This window comes from Actinia tenebrosa, unplaced genomic scaffold (assembly GCF_029948245.1).
Source record: "Actinia tenebrosa isolate PJP-AT-01 unplaced genomic scaffold, QUT_ActTen_1.0 PGA_scaffold0__85_contigs__length_37466705, whole genome shotgun sequence".
Classification (NCBI taxonomy): Eukaryota; Metazoa; Cnidaria; class Anthozoa; order Actiniaria; family Actiniidae; genus Actinia; species Actinia tenebrosa.
In genome coordinates, this window is record NW_028292569.1 from 26,579,878 (window position 1) to 26,596,470 (window position 16,593).

The 16,593-nt window shown below is 36.4% G+C and overlaps 2 protein-coding genes across 2 annotated transcripts; both read left to right on the forward strand.

Moving 5' to 3' along the window:
* The first annotated feature begins 231 nt into the window (after positions 1-231).
* LOC116309064 (COP9 signalosome complex subunit 7b) lies at positions 232-6,848 on the forward strand. The gene is made up of 9 exons (XM_089038132.1): positions 232-309; positions 678-859; positions 1,872-1,947; positions 2,258-2,346; positions 3,070-3,129; positions 3,592-3,734; positions 4,179-4,284; positions 4,871-5,004; positions 5,986-6,848. Exons 2-9 carry the CDS (start codon positions 680-682, stop codon positions 6,029-6,031), a joined length of 834 nt encoding a protein of 277 aa, XP_088894258.1. The 5' UTR covers positions 232-309; positions 678-679; the 3' UTR covers positions 6,032-6,848.
* A 1,894-nt stretch (positions 6,849-8,742) lies between these two features.
* Positions 8,743-16,196, forward strand: LOC148913965 (calmodulin-like). The gene is made up of 5 exons (XM_089038152.1): positions 8,743-8,956; positions 11,068-11,098; positions 13,750-13,893; positions 14,474-14,716; positions 15,555-16,196. Exons 1-5 carry the CDS (start codon positions 8,954-8,956, stop codon positions 15,581-15,583), a joined length of 450 nt encoding a protein of 149 aa, XP_088894278.1. The 5' UTR covers positions 8,743-8,953; the 3' UTR covers positions 15,584-16,196.
* Positions 16,197-16,593: the final 397 nt, after the last annotated feature.

Below are 16,593 nucleotides of genomic sequence, written 5' to 3' on the forward strand. Positions count from 1 at the left end.
CGACGTAATGTAATATTTGGAGCTCTGACGCACTTCCGGGTCCCATATACATAAAAAGTAAAAAAAAAAACTATAAAAAATCCTATAATAATCCTAATCCGATATCTAATGGACAAGTAAAACGCTTCTTTGGTATAATGTAATTATAAATGAGTAGTGGTCTTCTGATTATCTTATAAAACATATTAACCACATTAGGTCCATTATCGCAGAGATGCTGTGTAACATAAAGGACCATCCAAATAAAGTGGCCTGGTCACTAATGTCTATCTTTCCAACAACCAAAAGTGGAAAATCGTGAATATTGAGGTAAGAAATCACATTTTTTTTCTTAAAATATACCCTTAGAATACAGATTACCCACATAATAATGTCCTTACATCATGTAATGTTAAAAGCGTTGTGGTTTTCTTTATGATTTAACGTTTCAACTGCTCGAAATTAGCCTCTAAAATTTATCAAGTTTTAACTTTTCCTTCTGTCATTCTGTTAGTTTGAGTCTTGAACATTTTTCTTCAAGTGTGTTTTATAATTTTAAAGTTATATTAGATTCTTTTAATCTTAGTTGTATTGGATATTGTTTAATAATTATTGTTCGCGCATTTGATCGCATTCACATGCGAATTATTGCCGTATAAGTAATAAATCATTATAATATTGTTATCATTATTTAATAGAGATGTCAGAGAAAGAATCGAAAGGGCATAGCAATGCTCATCACAGCCATCAGCTGGAACAATTCGTCCTTCTTGCCAAAAGCGCAAGAGGAGCAGGTCTGACAGCTCTCATCAATCAAGTCATTGAAGCACCTGGTGTTCATGTGTTTGGTGAACTATTAGAGATGTCTAATGTGCAAGAGGTAAGGTGCCGCAGACATAGGGGTTAGCATGCATAAGTCCCATTCGTGGTGTCATGTGTCTGGTGAACTGTTATCTAAAGCTATTAAAATATGTACCAGAGACAATGTGCCACAGACACTTAGATTAACATACATAAGTTGCATTTGTGGTGTTCATGTATCTGGTGAACTGTTATCTAAAGCTATTAAAATATGTACCAGAGACAATGTGCTGCAGACGCTGAGATTAGCATACATAAGTTCCATTTGTGGTGTTCATGTGTCTGGTGAACTGTTATCTTGAGATGTTAAAATATGTACCAGAGACAATGTGCTGCAGACGCTGAGATTAGCATACATAAGTTGCCATTTGTGGTGTTCATGTATCTGGTGAACTGTTGTCTAGAGATATTAAAATATGCACCAGAGATAATGTGCTGCAGACAATGAGGTTAGCATTACAATACTAGTAAGTTCCTTTTGTGGTGTTCATGTATCTGGTGAACTGTTATCTACAGATGTCTAAATATGTACCAGAGATAAATAGATATGCCGCAGAAACTGCAGTTAACATACATAAGTTCCATTTGTGGTGTTCATGTGTGTGTCGAACTTTTATCTAGAGATGTCTAGCGTACATAAGAGATAATGTGCCATGCCAGACACAGGGGATAGCATACACTATAAGTCCCATTTGTGGTGTTTACGTGTCTGTCAAACTGTTAAAATTGTCAAAATTTGTACAAGAGGTAATGTGCCACAGACACAGGGGCTAGCAAAACATAAGTCCCATTCGTGGTGTTAACATGTCTGTCAAACTGTTAAAAGTGTCAAAATTTGTACAAGATGTAATGTGCTGCAGACACAGGGGCTAGCAAAACATAAGTCCCGCTTGTGGTGTTTATCTGTTCTTGGTGAACTACATGTATTTGTTACAAGCAAAGTATTTGGGAAAATCCTGAAAACAAGGAAAAGAGCCAACAATCAGCATTCCATAGATGATGGTTTTTGCTTTTTTTTAATTATCTTTCAGTTATCAAAAACAGAAGATGCTCCTTACTGGCAATTACTCAACATATTTGCATTTGGTACTTACAGTGATTACAAAGGTAATCTAATTACTGAAGAGTTCTCTTATAGACTACTTTGATGATATGGTGACCATCTTTCCAGGGGCAAAACAAAGATGGTGGAGAATGTATAGAGAGTTTTGTGTGTTTTTTATTTTGGTAAAAGTTATCAATGTGCCTTCTAATTCATCCTTTGTCCAATTTATTCTCTTGTGGTGAATCATCATTATTACTGTAAGAAAGCCCCTGGCAAATTTGATGATCTTGGACTGTAACGAAAGGACACACTTTTTTTACTTTTTTAGTTCATAATCTTAGCTTGTAAACATGTTTTGTTTTTTGTTTTCAGCCAATATTTCTACTTTACCTGAACTGTCTCCCATACAACAAAAGAAGCTTAGACATTTGACAATTGTTTCTTTATCAGCAAAATCTAAGGTAATAATTTTTATTAACAAAATATTAATAAATATTAATTTCATATTATTAGAGAGACATCATCATTCACAATGACAAGCTCTGATTGGTTTATTATTCTGGTTTTTTTAGTCACCAACTTATTGATTTCCTAGATTCTTTACCAGATATTTGTTATATATTACTGATTACTATGATTATCAATTATACTTAAACATGTAGATTCTGCTTAGATTTAATATTACAGTATCCTCTTAGATTTTTTACTCCACCCCCCCCCCCCCCCCCCCCCAAGTTATTTCACAATCATTGTAGTGCACCTACTGTATGGGCCATAATAGATATGGGTGCTATATAAGTTTTCATTATTATTATTGTATTGTGCAGTTCCAAAAATTATTCATACCCCCTCCCCTCCCCCCACCACTGAGGAATTTTTTAAAGACACCCCCTATCCCCCAGAAATCCCAATTTTCTTCCATACAAACACTGTAATTTTTGTTCTTTCTCTGACCCCCCTACTCTTCGGAAATTCCAAATTCTTCTGTGGGGTGGGTATGGATAATTTCTGAAACTACAACAAAAGATTAACAAAAGATGTTAAAAATCTCTTAGATTTGTGGCATCAACCAACAATGATGGCCACCTTGTCTTGATTGCATTCTGTTGGGATCAAATTATGATTGGGATCAAATTATGATATTTTATTATATCTTAATAGATGTTGATGGATTTCTTTTCCAGTTTATTCCTTATCAGTTACTTTTAGAAGAGTTGGATATATCTAATTTAAGAGAGTTAGAGGTAAGCCATATGAATGAATAGTCAAATTATCCAACCGAGAAAACAAACATGGCTGCTGGTAAAATTGCATCTTACTGGAATGTTTCAGATGCTAGTCCTTCGTCGGAGTAGTGTCCGAAACGTCAGTAAGTTTTTAACTCCGACAAAGGACTAGAGTCTGAAATGTCAGCAAATTTTTTCATCTTTTCACAGTGTAAACTTTACCCTTTTATCATTACTGTATTTTATCAACTCCAACCTCAGAAGAGTGTCTATTGTTTTACCCACAACCAATGGCTCATTTTGTAGCCAGGTTATTGGCTAATATTAAATTATATATAGACTTCGAACAGGTTTTTTCACCGAGATTTTTCTATGTACCATATCCCTTGCCACAGGGATCCCAACTTGGTATAAGTGGGTATAAATTACCACAGGTATCCCAACTATTGCTTCAATTTGTTGTTGTTTTTCTTTAATCAGGACCTAATAATTGAGGCAATATATGCTGATATTATCCATGGCAAGTTAGACCAGAAAAACAAACAAGTTGAAGTAGAGTATGCTCTAGGAAGGGATATTAAACCAGAAACGGTTAGCAAAATAGCAGATATTCTACAGGAATGGTAAGTACTGTAAGATGAGCTTGGCTGTGTGTACCATAAGTTCCCAGAGGGTCCTTTCTTCTGCAAGCACTTGCTGAACAGAGCCATGCACCCCAGTCATATGTTTTGTTATCATACTGTAAAACCAGCCTGTTCTTTTGTGATAACAAATGATACAGCCAGGAAAGAAAGTAGTCTTTGTGCAAATAGATTTACTGTAAGAAATAAGAAATAGAAATAAATAATGGATTTGACAGTCATGGTTAATTCTTCCATTATGGGACTGGTCATTATTTATCGAGGGGGGGGGGGGGGGGGGCTGGTGCAAATAGGGGGTGGGTCAGTATTTTTTATGCATAGGTTTAAGCAAAAATCAGCAAAATAGTAGTCCGTGCTGTTGCCTGGACAACTGTCACAGATTTTGCAAACCTTAAAGTCTATATTATAATTCTGATTGCCTTGCAGGTGTGATAGCTGTGATTCTGTTCTCAGTAGTATTGATAAACAAATTCATAGAGCTAATCTTTACAGAGAGAAAAAGGTACAGATCAAGAAATCTGTGGAAACAGAGGTGAGTAGCCTTTGTACGCGCACGGGCGCCAGGTTGTGTGCTACATGTGCAGTACCAGAACTTGAAAAATGTTTATTTTGATGAAAAGTTGGTTGCATGCGTTATTAAAAGAAAAACTAAATGATTCCTAAACTCATAGTCTTTAATATGGTTAGCGTATCAGATATCAAGATATAGATCTGTATTTGCTATATCATAATTTCTAGTTCTATTACTCTAAAGCCCAAAACTATATGAAGCCACCTTTAAATGATACTGTAATTGATCAATAAAGACTTGTGTATAGGATCTAAATATTCAGCTGATAATAGACCTTTTTAGCTTTGTTGTTTGCTGTGGACATTTCAGACCATGTGATGCCGCTTTTGGAACTTGATTCTTTCATGTTTAAATATTTTAACAAGTTTGTCATAAAAGAATGATTCTCAAACCAGAAACGAGTTATGACAGAGCTAAAACTACATGGATGGCCATTGTAACCAGCGTCTGACCAGCCATAATGTTGTGCCCAGCTCATGTATCATGAGTTATTTTTGTTACATTTTTGTTAATGCACTGTAACCTGTGTATTTCCTGTTCTTTTTAGGTAGAAAGCCTTAAGAAAGCTATAAAAGCAACATCCCAAACTGGAGAAATGGAGGAGGAGGGAGATATGGGTGTTGGAGCATACCAAAGTCAACAATACCAGCAGAAATCAGCTTCTTCTGGAAAACAAAAGGGGTATGAATCATGGTGTGATTATCTTCATAATAATATGGGAAGCATGGGTGGCATAGCAATGAGATTCACTTGCCTCAAAGCACCAATGCAGCCCAAGTTCGAGTCCCGACGAGCTCAGTGTTGTATGTGAGTTAAGTTGTTTGTTCGTTCTCTCCTGTGCTTCGAGGTTTTTCCAGGCTCTCCAGCTTTCCTCCCTCCGCAAAAATCAACTTCTAAATTCCAATTGGAATTACAGTGGATGGTGAAGTTCTACTATATCATTTAAGAGGGGGAAAGAGAGAGGAATTAAAGTGACACAGATTATTTTTGTAATTGAGGCCATGATAGTGTAAATTATACAAACGAATGGATAAAAACATTTTCTTGGCAAGCAAAAATATTAGTACAATATCTTTTTGCTCACCCTTTTGTTCCTATTTAGATTTCCTAAGTTAGTGTCCAATGTAGTCTATATGTAGAAATACACTTTCTGAAACTGTAAGGAAACTATATAAATTGGGCTCCCTGTGGTGACAACTTCAAAATAATGCTTACTGCATCTTACCGCCACCCGGTTAGCTCGGTAAGAGCGTCGGTCTGTTGTGCGGAAAGTCAAGGTTCAAGCCTCGGCTGGACCAACACTCAAGGTCTTAAAATAACTGAGGAGAAGGTGCTGCCTTTGTAATTATAATTGCAATTGTTAGACCTTCAAGTCTTCTCGGACGAGGACTTAAAACCGTAGGCCCCGTCTGTCTTCGCTATATAACTCTGTATAGGCGGACGTAAAAGATCCACTGAAGACCCTGGTGACGACCATCTTCAGTGCCCGTGCTAAAAAAACTCGAGGGCCACAAGTTAATCAGTTAACAAAATTACTGGCACGTGTCACCCTCATTAAATAAAGTCTTCAATCAATCAATCTATCTATCTATTTGTTGCCTAGAAGTGATTTTACAATCAAGTCCTATCATTTTAATATAGTTCTTGAAATTCTCTTTCTAGGCACAGAGTGGGAGGCAAGGTCTTTGGTTCGCAAGTACGAAGATAATATTAGTGCCAAATCAATATCATACAAATGTATTTCTTCTAAACTGAACAAAGTAGTGATGGCGGATTGACTCATTGACAATCTTTTGTGTTAGGGCTATTTGTTGCATTTCATTTGAGAGAAACGTTTTCATTTCAATTTGTACATCCCATTCAATTCCGATTTGTACATTCATTTCCCAAATGAACAAATTTCACAACCAGCCATTGGAATGTCTGAGTTTGCAGAAAATGAAAAACTGCAGTAAAAATCACTGATGAGAGTTTTTTGAATAAACTTGTTTCAAAGTATAGTTTATTATAATAGTTTCCTAATTCATCTTAAACATTGTTTAAACATAATTGTATAGCATAAACTCACTACATAGCCTCCTCAGCAGGAAACTCTGATTTTGGCGATTCTTTTGAGTTCTTTTGAGATGGATTAAGCTTATGGAATAAGCAGTGCCAAAGAATACCAGCTAGAGTTGCCTTCGTAGGAGCCTGTATGCTACAGATTCTCTGATTGGTTGGAAAACAGTGCTCTCTCAAGTAATAGAGCATGGTGATGATGTCATCATCCACTCATATATATATATATATTGACCACACCCTAATTTCAATTCTTGTTTAGTGGGTGTTACCCCTATCATGATGTACATATATCTTGTAAGCATGTACCCTGCGAGGAGAGATTCCCTTTTCTATAGAAAAGGGAATCTCTGCTCGCAGGGTAGTTAGCCTGTTGTCTTAGTCATTTATTTAAAGAATTGACAGTTAAAACATCGGTTTATGTACTTAATATGTATAAAACATTAAACATCAAGGTTTTGCAACAATCAAGTGCAGAGTCCTTTTGTGATTGATTGAAGCCATAAACCCCGAAAACATTAGACCATTTTCTCATGAAAGGAATTTTTCCCTCGATTCATGGGCAACTCCTTTGTCTTGAACAAAAATAAGGTAGCATACACACTTAGCATATAAAAATAAGGTAGTTAGTAAACTGATCCCCAGGGGAAGGTGGGGGGGGGGGGGGGTGGTAGAGGGACTCCCCTTCCTTCTACCCCCTCCCACAGACCCTGATATTCGGATAAAGCATTACTAAAAAAGGTCCTTGTATTAAACTGTACTTGTAACGAGAATACATTTTTTCGTCTCTTTTCTTCAATACTGAGTATGAAACTAGCGGATCGATATTTTGATCACAAAATACTGAGATCAGTGTTTAGCGTTAAGTAAGCGATGTCACCGTGGCCCCGCGCTCACTCTTTTAAAGCTTCATAAAAATATAATACTTCTTATCGGAATACTAAGAGAAAACGTTAATCAGAACCTGTTTGAGATCTGTTTATTACAACCTTAACGATTATTTCGTTAATGTTTCAGCCGAATTAAATACTAGTTACTCTTAAAGTGCACATGAACCCTTCGACAATACTTTCAGTACTGATGCTACATGAAGTAAATAGTTGAATGGTGAAATATTTCTTGATTTGAGTGATACGTCTCTAAGTTATGAAGGTTTATACTTCCAATATGCTAATAAATTTGACGTCAGTTGAGGTATTTGAGTGTTTTTTTTTTAAACTTAGAGACGCATCACTCAAATTAAGAAATATTTTACCAATCAACTATGCAGTTGATTGGTAAAATACTTTATCCAGAACCAGTCCTGAACGTATTGTCGAAGGGTTCATTTGCACTTTATTTTTTCTTATGAGTTAAGGATAGCTGTGATACGGATATCGATCCAAAGTAAAATACTAAACAGATTAAATTCCATTCAGTTGTATTAAGCTTGAATTGGTAGTAAAAATACAATATATATTCCTCATTTATCACTGGAAAGCCTTTTTCATGGTTTCATATTTACTTTGTGTGGCATTAACGACGCTTCGAGCGGCCAGAGCGAGTCCGTATTTTAAAAAAATACGGACCATTCCCGAAATACTGACGTAGGCAAAAGCCACTTCCATCGCCTCTTCCTAATAAAGATTCGTGAGATTTTTTTTTTTTTTTTTTTTTTTTACAGAAAGCAATTTTTATTGGCACGGATTTTTTGCGAGCCATTAACAAGAAGACAAATTGATCGTAAAATGGATCGCTATTTCGGTAATTAACCGTGGCACAGCTCTGAAATTTCCCACCGCGATTTAATGCCCGCAGCAAGTAAAATAATCCTACTGATTTTAAGGGATGAAATCGTATTCCCTTGAAAGCATCTTGAAAATTATTTTTATGAAGTTGTTGTTTTAATATTATAGTTACAGTTTCTTTTTTTTAAATAATTAGTACTCATTTTGCAAATGAGTTTTATAACAAAACCGAGTCACAGGACAGAAGAATAATTATCATAGCTGGAAGGAAAGAGCACGTTTAAATTTGTATAACAGTGAAGCTTGGAGGAAGAAAGTTCAAAAATAGCGAAGATATGAATTTTCAAAAATGGAAATTTTGTAAGAAATTTAAAATTCGTACTTTTCAAAAACCATATCTTCGCGAGTTTTGAAGTTATTTCTTTCAAACATTCCCCATTTTACTGATATTAACACGCTCTTTTCAACCACGGGAATTATTTTGCAGTGTTTCACTAATTTCAAGATATCTCATTCATTGTTAGAAAAACATGTCATTGTGGCTTTGATAACTTTCTTCTGGGGGTAGGGGGTACCGCTTTGATCACGTGATATTGATTCAGTCTTAGAACGCATCATACATCATTTCTTCCTTTGATATATCCAGTACTGTATTGTTATATCTCTGAGTAATACTTTAAAAGCTACGTCTTACAATTATAGGAAGCGGTAGATCCGAACGCTTGTCAGTGAGGCAGTGAGCAGCAGACACTCTCTACTCAACGATCGATTGTTTTGGTGCTTGGTTGCTCGTATTATTCCGTGGCTTTGAAGCTGTTGAAGTTAAATTGAAGTTCTTTCGTAAAATGGTAAGTCGTTCGTTTGGTAAACACAACACTTTATCAACACTATGTTCCTAAGTAAACACTTCAGCTTGCAAGGAGCGGAAATTTGTGGCGGAGCGCAATGTAAAGAAGGATGCATAAGAGGGAAATTGTTAGATGACGAATTTTGTTATCGAACGTTTTTCTTCCTTCGTGTGGTAGAGAAAAAGAGAGACAGACAGAAAGGGAGATGGGAAGGGAGAGCAGAGGAGAAAGAGAGGGAGAATCAATGAGTGAACTTTATTGTACTCGCATTATTTCATTTATGTTTATCAAAACAATTGCTTTTTATCATGAAAGCTCAGTTTGAAGAAATAGTAGACTAAAAATTACAAATTCAAATTCGATTGGAAAGAGAATCGAAGACACTATGATTGATTCAATTCTGACACCGTAATTTATAGGCTAAAAGCGCCAAATATTTTTTAAAATCCCATAAAATACCATTATTGTCAAAGCAGCAATTATTCTAATCTATTATTTGGATAAGGCATATATTAATCGTATCTAGTATCTCTAAGTAGCGATGAAAAGTTTTTTTGATCACCGCTCATTTTTCAGGATTACGTCATAATGTTCTACCGCGAAAATGGTCGTTTTGTCAACCCGCGTTATAAAGCTTTTTAAGTACCATTTGAAATAGTATACAAGGTTGTGTCCAACGAGTCGGACCTAAAAAACAATATAGATCTAAAGCAGTAAAAAATTTACGGTTAAAAAAGCCTTATTTTTCAACAGAAAAACTGTAAGCCTCAAAATGTCGATATATGGACCTCTTTTTTTTTTTTTTCTTTTCTTTCTTTCTTTCTTTCTTTCTTTCTCTCTTTTTTTTTTTTTTTTTTTTTTTTTTTTTTTTCAACCTTCAGATCGATAGAACAAGTTATATATTTAATCACACATTAATATGAATCTGAAAAGCCATTTCAGTGGCAATGTTGAAACCATTGGACAAACATACTACTGAATTAAAGTCGTTTTTGTGAAAAAAAAAAAAAAAAAAGAAAAGAAAAATAAGAAAAATAATGTTTAGGAAGGACTCAGTTAGCTAACTTCTTTTCTTTTTCTTTTCGATACTTGGGTAGCGATTTAATTTCGTACGGAAAGATGACTGATAGTATTTTATTTAGTTTCTGCCTAGCTGGGCTAGCTATCTTAATATCCCAAATGCATCTATGTAGTTTATCACATATCTATCTTCCTTATATACTAGGCCGATGCGGTGTTATCAGTAAACAGCTGATCGATGAAAACCCTTCTTTATGATACCGACCTTATACAATATATACTTTGGGCCGGCTGTTCTCCTTCATGAATAATTATGAAGTAGCCAAATAAGACCACTAGCAGGTTCACTGGGCGGAAAATGCACCTAAATATTTCCGATCCCGTCATATCTGACTTCTTAAAACTTCCTGATGGAGGGAGGGGGGGGGGGGGGGGGCGGGGGGTGCAATAAATGACCGAAGGGACCCCCCTGACTCTTGAAAATCAAAATAATTATCCCTTTCGCATGTTGGGGAGAATTAGTGTTTCTTGTTGATGCCCTTCAACCTCCCCCCCCCCCCCCCCCCCCAAAAAAAAACAACTCATAATTGTCACTTTGATCAAAAATGATTTTAGAATGATTTTCATGCACAATGTTAATTACTCAACTTATTTATTTCTTGGGATTTTTATGTTAGAAGAGGTCGAACATATAAATTCATATTCAGTTCGGTCCTTAACTTCAGTCACCTTGGGCGTAACGTTTTCCCATTTCAGACCATGTCATTTACTAGATCTTGAAAATAAGATTATTTGTTTAAGTGGTATCCATATTCATGTGTCTTCTTATGTGCAATAGCCTCCTTTGCAGCCGTTCTTAGGGTCGTCACGCAACGTTTTTGTGGGGAGGGAAACGTTGCGTGACGACCCTAAGAACGGCTGCAAAGGAGTCTATATGTGCAACCGTTAAACAAAGAAATGATACTCTAGGGAATGACACTTGGGCACATCTAGAAATGGGAAAACATGACGCCGAAGGTAAAGAGCCTAGGTCTATTCAAATGTTCTAATTTTTGAATTTTTTTCCGTCATATTCACAATGAATCCATAAGTCTGAGCTTCTGTCAGAGGATCAAATAGCTGGTGAGTATAGCTGATATTGTAATAATGCGTCATGTATTAGAATTATATATACATCATTGTACGGCTGCTAATCTACCATCTATCCGGCCCAATATATTAAAGTCACTAACTTATGGGCCTTTATCACACTTAAATGCGAGGCCATGCCACGCGCGTGTGGTGGAACATATTGTTGTTATACCAACATAGTAGCCTACGTGCACACAAACACAAACTGTTGGTTAGGTTCATCTGCGAATCAGCAGCAGATTTCTTGTTCTAGACCCCCAGCAACGTACTCAGATTACTAAATTGTGATTGGTTAATCCCTACTCGCATTCTTGCGCGCCCTCTCATTGGCTGCTTGTGTTCGGATGCACGCAGACTTCCAACACGGCTGCCGTATGAAAAAGGACCATTAATTGTCACGTGAGTATTTGAGGGTGGGTTGGGATTTCTTAAATTTTCTCCAATTTCAAACACGATTAATGCGAGAAATTTTAAATTTGTGTACCTACGACCAGCGAAACTTTATTAAATAGCACATATTCAATCATTATTTTAATAAAATAAAAAATAAAATAAAATAATTAAATCAATTTTCTAGTATAAATTATTAATAATTTCCTTTACTTTTTTCAGAAGTCAGAATGATCTCTTTCTTTTATATTTTTATTTTTTAAAGGGAGATGTGAATTAATGTGATTCGTTATGATTGACATATTACAATCATGTCAAAGTAAATACGAATTTAGCTCATTTGATTTATGCCATGTTGCAATAGAGTACAAAAAACTGAGAAATACGACGTAAGATACACACATGCACCGCGCACACACACACGCGCGCGCACACACACACACACACACACACACACACACACACACACACACACACTCACACACACACTGACATCAACAACAACAACAACAACAACAAAAATAAACAACAAACAAAACAAAACGTTATAGTAAAAATAAATCCCAAAAAAGGCTGAATACATATTACATTTTAAACGATATACTCGCGAGATTTTTCACCCGCCGGTTCATATCACCACGTGATACTCTTGGTGGAAGCGAATAGTCACCCAATAATCTTGATAATACAAATGCAGGGCCTGATTATATCGACACTTTCATGCGTTAACTTGACAAATATCAAAGTATCAAGAAAATGAACTAACAAAACAATTACGCAGAAAACGACCCCTCATGAATAACAAACTTTTTTCACAAGATTAAATTGATTTTATAGACGTCGTTGAGTGCACTTTTCGTTAATGGCAAATTTATAAATTGATTTTGATTCCTCAAAAACATCTGTTAGATAATGCACTTATCGTGGAAAAATTCACTGCTGAAGATATCAGTGAACTACGTATTTTCCCTCGGCCACTTAACAACAGCTCGACTGACAGCTTGTGATTTTACCGCAGGGCCATTCTGTGAAAGTGAATTCAACAGAACATGATGCGTTCGATAAGTAGTAGGGATTTTTCTTTATGATCTACCTTGCTTGAAGATACGCCTTGATTAATGAATTTTTTAAAGTGAAATTTGCGTGGTCAGTTTCCGGAAACGTGACGTCACACTAAAACCCACGAACAAATTAGGAAGCTAAATTGATTTCATTTATGTGCAGTATACCGGTAAAAAGATTTTTTTAAAAGCCTTGATTACTGATTTTTTAATGAAATTTCCGTTGTCTTCTTTATTATTTTCTGGACACGTGATCGACGTCGTACCAAAACTCAAATAAAAATTAAGTAGACCATTTTTCTGTTTATGTGCATATTTTGTGTCATGCTGATGGCATGAATTTTGGAAAAAAATAAAGTAAAAATAAGATGAATTTGCACTCATCTTTTAAAAACTATTCGAGGTATCCGTTGCACGATTAATTATTTCTGGGAATTTGCATTTGTAATTTTTCGGACACGCGAGGTAAGAAATTCCACACGCAAAAATAGGCCATGTTCGGTATAATAAAATTCAGGTTTAACTTCGAGGCTGTAAAGTCGACGTATGGTACTTCATGTATGATACAAAAACGTGGATCTCCAAATAAATTTATTTGTAGGAAAAAAACTATGTTTAATATGTCGAACATACGTGGCCTACCTCGGTTCATAAAGCATTGCTTTATGTCATATATGGCGGCACGGTGATGCTATGCGCCTTCCTCGTTTTTTATCCTGGGTAATTTTCGGCTATTCAAAAATATATCTTTTACACTGAAAATGCAAGTAGTTTTGTTACCGCTTAATTATCAATAAGTCGGGTACTAAAATAAAATTCTGCTTACACTGGCTTACACTAAATAATTTTAATATAAGAGAGTTTTAGATTTACGTTCACGGCAAACGTGAAACGTCAGTTGACCAGTAAAAAATTCTTTTAAATTATTGAAAAAGAATCGCAAAAAAAGTCCAAGTAATAGAAAAACAAAAGAGTATTTGCGCTTGGTGAGAAGGTTTGTAGAAGGTAAAGTAAAATAAAGGAAAACTATGAAAACGTGGTCATGTTTGCCGTTTGCGGGGAGAAAAAAAAGTCAATCTAAAACTCTCTATTACAGTGATGCAGTTATACCATGCTGAAGCCACCACACCCTAGAGGTGATATAATTATCATATTCATTAGTTAATTCTGCTCTCTTTTTTGTGTGTGTAGAATTCAAGGAGGCTTTCTCCCTATTCGACAAGGATGGTGATGGCACCATTACCACCAAAGAGTTGGGCACAGTTATGAGGTCTCTTGGACAAAACCCTACTGAAGCTGAACTACAGGACATGATCAATGAAGTTGACGCAGATGGTAAGTAGTATCCTTAACTTATCTTCATTGCATTAGTCAATTGAAACCCCACCCCAGACCCCCGGGTATAAGGCAGAGAATAGTGTGTCGATGTTTCACAAACATAAAGAACTCTCTTATTGACATTGTATTTTGCTGAATAGACCTATCTACCTTCCTATGCAAATTTCCCATTTCAGACCACGTGACATTCCCCTGAAAAAAACCGCATATTTTTTCATGAACATGTTTAAAAAAAATTTTTTGTTACTATGGCATCAACGCCGGCTCCCCCGAGAGGCCGCGATGACGTAACGTGCAATCGAAGAATTAATGGCGTTGAATGTAATTGACTCCCATCGAAAGCATCTTTACACACACTAACTTGACAACGGGAAGCATGCCAACAGACATCCAAAGAAATCATTTTGAAAAAAATCTTGCAAACTGTTTAGAAAACCGCCGTCTTATTGAGAGAAAAAATTACTTCCAGCGGAAGCAAAAAACAATCATTGACATTTACTAACACTCGCTGCAGACATCGCAAGATATCCGGCTAGTGAACATCCGATTTTATTTTATTTCATTTTTAAATTCTTAGGTAACGGAACGATAGACTTCCCGGAATTCCTATCAATGATGGCCAAAAAGATGCGCGAGACAGATACAGAGGAAGAAATCCGTGAGGCCTTCCGTGTATTCGATAAAGATGGCAATGGTTTTATCAGTGCTGCTGAACTCCGACACGTCATGACTAATCTTGGAGAGAAGCTCACTGATGAGGAAGTCGAAGAAATGATCACGGAAGCTGATATTGACGGAGATGGACAAGTTAATTATGATGGTATAGTATTATAGCCAGTGATTCGTGTGCGTGCCATTGAAATAGATTAGCTTTTACATGATTTTCTGAATTTACGGGGGAGAGTATCGCGGGCGCACGAAACCCCAACGGCTGAAATCTGAGCCTAGCACTATATCTGCATGTGCTTGATTAGAGCGGTTTTCGTATGAGTGCGGGAAACATACGGTATGTATACTGACTTCAGCTAGAGGGTACCACATGCCGTTGCATTGAAATGGCTTCTCATTGCATGTCTTCAGAATTCCCCCTCCCCCACCAAAAATAGCATTTGCCTAATGTAATAGATTCTGCCTTCCTTATGAACTCTGGAACTCGGGAACTACAATTCCTGAATGCCAAGGTTATCGAGCATGCGCAGTAAAAGGAACTTGACTCTCCGGGTTTAGAGTGACGTATGGGCGTAATGTGTTACGTTTATCCATTTCCATAATTCAGACCCTGTGTCATTCTCTGTTTGAGTCGTATTTCTCATGTGCAACCGTGAAAAAAAGAATCATACTCTAGGGAATGACACGTAGTCTGAAATGGGAAAACGTCTATAGAGTCCACCTCTTTACCTTGGGTGTAATGCTTTCCATTAGTTCCAGACCATGTGTCATGCATCCTTTAGAACACTATTTCTTTATTTACCCGAATTGCGCGCATGAGAATACACATGGCTCCGCAGACCAAGAACGTTATTATTAAGAGAATGACGCGTGGCCGAAAAAGGGAAAAAGTGATGCAATATGATGCAATATTGAACCCAAACTAATACAGAAAGGTGTGATACATTGATTAAAATACATTGATGATTTCTTCTTCTTTTTGTCGACAGAATTCGTTAGAATGATGGCTGCCAAATGACTTAGCAACTTCAAATGAAATTCTGATCAACTTAAGAAGAAATAATGTATAGAGGTGTAGCTAAAAATAAAGCAAATTAAACAGATAAATTGGCTTAAAACATGCCCAACCATTATTCCATGATAGCTATAGGGAGAAAAAAAGGAGATTTAGCGAGTGAATGGTGAACCTGAGCTACATTAATTATACTTTATGGTTTGCTGCGATAGCTATATCATACTTATCCAATGTTGCAATAATTCAATTTGGGTTACATACCATGGAATATCCCAAGACGCACTTGTATTTTCTAGTATACACTCGAACCTTCAGGAAAGTGAATTTCCATTTTGTGCTACGAACAAGAATGTACAACTATTTTATCTATTTGTCCCACTTTATTGGAAAAAAACCTAGGCTGAAATGCCTGATGGGAAGAAACAGTAAATTATCACCGAAATGCGCAACGGCTTTCCTGTATTTTTATTGGCTGTAATATCTATGGCGTTGGACAGATATAGTGCGTCCCATTCCGTATCAGCTACGCTTGCAGGCAGTCATTTTCCACTATCATTAATGGGCAAATGAGGACAGTTCAAAAATGTATTAAAACATTAAACTTGGCCAGATTTCAGTTTTCGTGTATTTCATGCATACAGCTTTTTGAGAGGTTGGTGAGTTTTTGTTGAATTAATGTCCAGCGTTGATCGTTGCATACCAAGCCCGAGGATGCATTATGTCTGTTATTGGAGATGTGAATGCAAACAGCGAAGTCACGACGATATGGAACGAATTTTCTCAACTTTGTCTGCTTAGGTTTTTTCTGCATATTTTCTTCTGTGCTGACATTATTTACATATATGTCGAATATAGTACAATTCAAACTTGCAATTGGTAAGCAACATGCGACATGCAACATACAACATGCAACGTGACGTGCAACATGCAACATGCAGCATGCAACATGCAACATGCAACATGCAACATGCAACATGCAACATGCAACATGCAACATGCAACATGCAACATGC

Bases quoted from the DNA above. Each gene is read 5' to 3' on its own strand.
- LOC116309064 (XM_089038132.1), top strand. From the start codon at position 680: ATGTCAGAGAAAGAATCGAAAGGGCATAGCAATGCTCATCACAGCCAT. The intron at 4,285-4,870 runs GTGAGTAGCCTT...TGTTCTTTTTAG, and splicing joins AGAAATCTGTGGAAACAGAG to GTAGAAAGCCTTAAGAAAGC. The intron at 5,005-5,985 runs GTATGAATCATG...TTCTCTTTCTAG, and splicing joins TCTTCTGGAAAACAAAAGGG to GCACAGAGTGGGAGGCAAGG.
- LOC148913965 (XM_089038152.1), top strand. The intron at 13,894-14,473 runs GTAAGTAGTATC...TTAAATTCTTAG, and splicing joins CAATGAAGTTGACGCAGATG to GTAACGGAACGATAGACTTC. The intron at 14,717-15,554 runs GTATAGTATTAT...TTTTGTCGACAG, and splicing joins TGGACAAGTTAATTATGATG to AATTCGTTAGAATGATGGCT.